The sequence below is a fragment of the Boleophthalmus pectinirostris genome, unplaced genomic scaffold (genome assembly GCF_026225935.1).
Source record: "Boleophthalmus pectinirostris isolate CB_2022bp ecotype Guang Dong unplaced genomic scaffold, ASM2622593v1 HiC_scaffold_16, whole genome shotgun sequence".
NCBI classification, from domain to species: domain Eukaryota; kingdom Metazoa; phylum Chordata; class Actinopteri; order Gobiiformes; family Gobiidae; genus Boleophthalmus; species Boleophthalmus pectinirostris.
The window spans coordinates 26,711,190-26,718,235 of NW_026571095.1; the positions used below are offsets into that span (position 1 = coordinate 26,711,190).

Here is a 7,046-nt window from a genome sequence, read left to right on the forward strand (position 1 = left end):
TTTTAACCCTGTCTCTCACCCCTGCCTTTGCCTGTCTCTTACCCCTGTCTTTTACTCTTGCCCCTGTCTGTCTCACCCCTCCCTGTTTCTTACCCCTGTCTCTCGCCCCTGCCTGTCTTTTGCCCCTATCTCTTGCCCGTGTCTCTTGCCCCTGCCTCTTTCTTACCCCTGTCTCTCTCCCCTGTTCCCTGCCTGGCTCTTACCCCTCCCTGTTTCTTATCCCTCTCTCTTGCCCCTGTCTCTCACCCCTGCCTGTCTCTTGCCCCTGTCTCTCACCCCTGCCTGTCTCTTGCTCCTGTCTCTTACCCCTGCCTGTCTCTGGACCCTGTCTCTTACCCCTGTCGCTCACCCTTGCCTCTTGGCCCTGTCTCTCCTTACCCCTGTCTCTGGCCTTGTCTTATACCCCCTGTCTCTTCCCCCATCTCTTGCCCCTGTCTCTTGCCCCGTCCCTCGTCACTGCCTGTCTCTTACCCCTGTCTCTGGCCCTATCTTATACCCCTCTTTCTTACCCCCATCTCTTACTCTTACTCTTAATCTTACCCCCTGCCCCTGCCTGTCTCTCACCCCTCCCTGTCTCTTACCCCCTGCCTCTTGCCCCCCCCTCTCTGTCTCAGCCTCAGGACGGGTACAGGATGGTGCAGCAGTTCCAGTTCTTGGGGTGGCCCATGTACAGGGACACGCCCATGTCCAAACGCTCTTTCCTCAAACTCATCCGGCAGGTGGACAAGTGGCAGGACGAGTACGACGGAGGAGAGGGACGCACCGTGGTCCACTGCCTGTGAGTGCTGCACCGGCTCCATCTACTGGACACTCGCCATAACTGCACCCTGTACACGTCAGACTGTTGGACCGAGGGGTTTTGAAATAGTTTTATTTGACTGAAACTGACATGTGAATAACCACGTCATATTATGTGCTCTTCATTGTTTAAATCTTAAACTTAAATGCTCAGTTATTATCAGAGGTGGAAAAAGTACTGTATAATTGTACTTAAGTAATATTATCTTTATTTGCTTAATTTCTACTCAAGCAAACATAACCATCTAAAAATCTACTTGAGTAAAAGTTTAAAAAGTATTTAATTTAAAATGTAATTTAAGTAAAAGTTACTTAGTTATGTTCAGTTATTTGATGAAAAAATGGATGAGTCATAAATCTAATCCAATTTTTAAGTGATACAGTATAAACTTTCTACATTTTAAAGACAACTGAGCCAAACCAGGACCAAATCTGAATAGTTTGATGATTTTGAGCTGTATCAGAACAAATATAAGAGCACATAGACTCGTATACGCCCATGAGCCACTGAGGGATTACACAGATGTAAGACCACAGGGAATAGAAAAGAAATTACTATGATTTAATGTAATTAAATATTAACATGTTTTTGCCTAAAGAAAAAGTTTTTAATTATTGTAGCATCATATTTTTTAGTCTATTGCTGAGTATTGAAATTGAGTTTGAAGTTATTTTTCAGACTGTAAGTCACTCTGGAGTATAAGTCGTACCAGCTAAAAAATGTGTAATGAAGAGGAAAAAAACATAAGTTGCACTTTTTGGGGGAAATATATTTTATAAAATCAGAGACCAGGAACTGATGTTCATTTTGGAAGACAAGTTCTAGTAATAACAATAGAACAGAGAACAACAGACTGTTAACGTCACATATGAACAGTTCTTCAGATAAATATAACATAAACAACAGAACAGAACAAGTTTACCAAACTCTCCATCTCACTCCAAATCACTAAATCCATTGAATTCTTCATCCTCGGTGACACTTCTGAGCAACTCCACGACCTCTGGAGGTAAACGGAGCGTCGTTTCCTCTTCTGTGTAGCTGTCGTCAGACTCAGCATCAGTTCCAGTTAGAATTATTCAGGCCCTTCTGAATCCCGACAGGATGGTTTCAGTTGTCACTGAAGTCCAGGCTTTGTCGATCCATCCAATGACTTCCAGGAAAGTTGTATCTGTGCCCTTTCAAGGCTGTCAGTGTGAACATTTTAATATATAAGTAGCACCAGAATGTAAGTCGCAGGACCACCCAAACCATGAAAAAAAGTGTGACTTATAGTTTAAAAAATACAGTAATAGTCTGAACTTAAATCCTATGTGTTGTTGTTGTTGTTGTACAGAAACGGCGGTGGTCGCAGTGGGACCTTCTGTGCCATCAGTATTGTGTGTGAGATGCTCCAGCACCAGCGCTCTGTGGATGTGTTCCACGCCGTCAAGACTCTGAGGAACAACAAGCCCAACATGGTGGACCTCCTGGTGAGACGAAAACACATTCTCACAAACAATCGATTCTTTGCATCGTCATAAACATTCCCTGGGGCTGTGAAGCTGTGAAACTGTAGGCACTGCTCTGTCTAAAGCTCTGTCTCTAGAGTTAGACTTTAGTCCAATCAGTCTGACCATAAAGAACTTTGAAGAAGAGTTTGCTGGTTTTGTATTTAGATTTTTGATTTTGAAGTCTCTTACACATAACATCACTGTCACAGTTTTTCAGTAAATCGCTCACACCTTTTTCTTGAAACACCTAAACAGAACCATGAACGCTCAGATTGATCACAGGCTTCTGAAAATGTGTTTGTTCTAAACTGAAAATTATGCTAAATAAAGTTGTGGGGAAAAAAAAGACACTGAAAAAAAAAAAAAAAACTCTACCAGATAATCATTAAAACAGGCTGTAAGCAAAAAATACAACAAAATAAATTAAATATATATAAATTAAATACAAAACAACAACACAAAAATTACAAAAACAAAAATTAAAATCAATAACTTTAAATTCACCTGAAAATGTGTTGCTTAAATCTATTTTGTCTTGAGTTTTCAGACTATCTTAACACTTAACAACTATGCCACCATGGTCACTGCTGAACATTCCGCCATAGAGACACACGTAGACCCCTCCAGCATGATGTCAATGCAAAGTATCCGTACACACACTTACGATCTCCTATTATATCGTGTAACATTTTGGATTATCAGCACTTGACGCCGATATCACAAGCCCCACAACACTTTGAAAAACATGGATTATTATTGCAAGAAGCGTCGCCTCTCCGCAGATCTGAAGCGTCGCATACAGACCCTCCATCCGAAAAGTTGGAACGGTTTTCTCCTCCTCATCTGTGAACGTGTGCTGATTTAACGTGCGCTGGGTGATTTGTTCGACGCGCCTGACCCTCACAGCTTTACAAGGCGTCAAAGATGTAGTGATACCTTTTAAAAGTCTTCATTAGTTTTTATCACAAAATCAATGAACATTTGGAGCCGGAGCCAAACGAAATACTGTGCCAAGATTTGAAAACATCATCTGCTGCAAAAACACTTCTCCAAAAGAGCCCAACTTAAATGAAGGACGTCCAAACACGAAACACTTTGTCCTTGTTAAAACCGGACTAATGTCGTTCTACTGCCCATAATTCACACTTTACTTTTGTGCAGTGGAAATAAAGCCTTTTATTTTAATATATTTATGCATACTCGACTTCTATGTGCTTTTTAAGGTCTTTTAATTCACTCTTAAAACTTTCTGTCTTCACGGAGAACAAACCAGACCATTTTACAGGTCAGATCTGTGGAAAAGCGACCCCGCTCATAGTCAGAATGCCTTTTTTCTAGGTATTTTTGAGCTATAAAACCACCTGTAATTGAATAAATGTAAAGTAGAGCTGTTTAATGTCACACTGCGGAACATTCCAGGCAGAGCAATGACAAACTGTGAAATAAAAAGTTACATAGTGCAACTTTAAGACATGTTATAATGTTGTTACGTCGTCAAAAAACAGACCTGGAGTTGTGTTTTGTTTCATTCACACATGTCTGAGTAAACTTTTATTATTAATCTCTCTATTTTCCAAAGCTCAAAATACTCAGTTCCACCTTGTGATGTCATGAAGAGGTAGTTCACTGCAAAAAAAAACAAAATATAGCCATGTTAAGATGACTTGAATTAAGAAAGTTCTATCATGATTTGAGTAAATTTCACTTGACGAGTAAAATGATCTGCCAGTGGAACAAGTACTTAAAATATTTGTACTTAAAATATGAAAATACATCTTGCTAACAATAACCGAACTATCGCAATATCGTGTCGATATATCGTGGGCCATCATATTATATCGAATTACAAGTCTCTTTGCTTGAATTCATTGTTATTATGCAGCAATACACGAAAAACAGTGGGAACTACATAGACCATAATGCTTTGCTCTGTTTAAGTGCAGACTACATGAAGAAATACTGTTAATAAGTTTTAGTTCTTCGGATGATGATAGAACCAAAGTCTTGTCAAGGCATTAAAAAAAAAAGTAGCATATTTACGCTTTTGTTAACCTTAAAATATTGCAATAAATATCGTGCCGTGAGATGTATATAGTGAAGATTTGGATCTCGTTACAGTCCTACTTGCTACACTTAAAATAAGAAAAACAACAACTTTTTGCACTTAAAATAAGAAACAAAATCTATTTTTTCTTGAATTAAGAAAAACACACTTATTCCATTGGTAAATAATTTTACTTATCAAGTTGAATCGACTCAATTAAAGTAAAACGTTCTTAATTTAAGTCATTTTAATTTAGCTAGATATTGTTTTTTCCAAAGTTTTTACCTTTAGTTCAGTAGAAATGGTCAATTCTAGGGCTGAAATGATCCAAATGATTCTCGTGAGTCCTCAGCACAAATATACCTGTAGCTGTTAACTTGGCAGCTACCACTTCATGACATCACAAGGTGGAACAGAGCCAGAGGTGGGACCAAGTTGTCGTTTTGCAAGTCTCAAGTCTCTGACCTCAAGTCCGAGTCAAGTCCCATGTCAAATACAGGCAAGTCCAAGTCGGGCCTCGAGTCACTGGCCAATAAGTCCAAGTCAAGTCCAAGCCGTCTGCTTTGAGCTTCAAGTCATTTCAAGTCTGTAAACCAAAGTACAAAATATAGCTTAGATTTTTGCAATTTATATGAATTTTAAACTAAATTGTACTTATATCTGACTATTTATAGAGTGTATAGAGACTTGTAGAAATTAATTTAGTTCATTTTCGTTTTTAAATGTTTTGACAAGATCTTAGTGTGAATCTTTACGGTCAGAATAGGAAGAATTCAGATTTAAAAGTGCTTCTCAAGTCTAAGTCAAGTCCCAAGTCACTGACCTTCAAGTCCAAGTCAAGTCTCAAGTTTTAGTCAGTTTTATCAAGTCTCAATTCCTAAAAATAGTGACTCAAGTCTGACTCGAGTCCACGTCATAGCGTCCAGGTCTGTTTTTGATGCGGTAACAACATTATAACATGACTTAAAGCTCACAAGAGTCAATTTTGTGTAATATAGGATCTTTAAATACTCAAATAACTTCCTTTGCGGTACAAAAATACCACCTTGTTTATAATTTCTTGTCTAATTTTTCTCTCTTCTTCTCTTTTAGGACCAGTACAAGTTCTGCTATGAAGTGGCTTTGGAGTACTTGAACTCTGGATAACTTTTGACCAACCGCGTTTCCCCCCTCGGACTCGAACTGGAGACCTGGAGCTTACTGTACACGTGCATTGTGGCTCCAGCTCCCTGCCGCCCCCTCCTGGACTGCACTGGACATGGCAGACGTGTACAGAGTTTCATACAGCCCTTACTGACGCAGGCCGGAGCGAAGGAGACTTTTCCGTTTTCAGAAAGTTGCCCTCTGTTGTGGATTCCTCACTTTCTGTTGGTCTAATACAGTTCTGTGCTTGTCGCCTTGAGCTACACTGGACTATGCGCTTTTGGTAACGCTTTAGAAATAAGTCTGTGATGAATATTTACAATGTATTAGCAAATAAGGTTATTTCTTAAAGGTTCTATATTACGCGAAATTGACTCTTGTGAGCTTTAAGACATGTTAGAATGCTGTTACTTTATCAAAAATAGACCCAGAGTTTTGTTTTGTTTCATTCACAAAACCTGGATTATTACCCTGTCGGTAACACTTTATAATAACTACACCTTATTTACCCTTAATAAAGCATGAACAAAGACTTCATTAATAATGATTCACGCTTAATAACTACTTAATTACTACCTGAATTAGAACTTACCTTGCACTTAATTCGCCTGTGCTGTAAATAGTTACTCATAAGTATTTCTTACTTAATTACTCATGAACTAACCATTTGCATGTTTACAAATGCATATTGAAGTACCAATTTGAGCATTTATTAATGATTAGTAAGCTATGAGAGAATGATTTCCTAATAATGCAATGCAATGATAATTTAGGTAAGTCTTTTTGAGAGCTTTTCTAAAGTGAAGACTAATTATGCTTTATTAACGGTTTGTTAAGGTTGGTCAAATTCCACAGAAACAATAATGCATTACTAGTAAATCATTCTTTCATGGCTTACTAATCATTAATAAATGCTCAAATTTGTACTTAAATATTCATTTACAAATGCACACACGAATGGTTAGTTCATGAGTAATTAAGTAAGAAATACTTATGAGTAACTATTTACAGCACAGGCGAATTAAGTGCAAGTTAAGTGCTAATTCAGGTAGTAATTAAGTAGTTACTAAGCGTGAATCATTATTAATTAAGTCTTTGTTCATGCTTTATTAAGGCTAAATAAGGTGTAGTTATTATAAAGTGTTACCAGTCTGTCTACATTTCCAAAGCTCAAAATGCCCCATTCCACCTTGTGATGTCATGAAATGGCTCCTTTACCTTTTGTTTAGTAGAGATTGGATACTCTATAGCTGAAATTATCCACATGATTCGAGTGAAGAGAGAAAATTTTAATACCGTACTGTGAAACATTCCAGACAAATCAGTGACATTTCCTTTTTAGAAGAGCATTTAATGGACCATACACTTGAAAAGTTACACAATGCATCTTTAAACGCAATGGAGCGCTGTGTTTTCGGTTTGAGAGAAGAGCTAAAGAACCTAAATTTGCCAGGTTTGTGCGTTAAACATGTGTGAATGAAACAAAACACAACTCCAAGCATGTTTTTTGAGGAGACAACATTATAACACAGATCAGAAAATGGCGTAAAATTTTAACATTTTGGGT

The 7,046-nt window shown here is 38.2% G+C and overlaps 1 protein-coding gene across 1 annotated transcript in view; it reads left to right on the forward strand.

Moving 5' to 3' along the window:
• LOC110153462 (protein tyrosine phosphatase receptor type M) overlaps window positions 1–5,949 on the forward strand; it is a 583,698-nt gene extending 577,749 nt beyond the window's left edge. Inside the window, exons 32-34 of the mRNA XM_055151363.1 lie at window positions 615–778; window positions 2,136–2,271; window positions 5,429–5,949. Coding sequence (XP_055007338.1) covers window positions 615–778; window positions 2,136–2,271; window positions 5,429–5,482 — 354 coding nt within the window. The 3' untranslated portion in view covers window positions 5,483–5,949. The remainder of the gene's footprint in view (window positions 1–614; window positions 779–2,135; window positions 2,272–5,428) is intronic.
• Window positions 5,950–7,046: the final 1,097 nt, after the last annotated feature.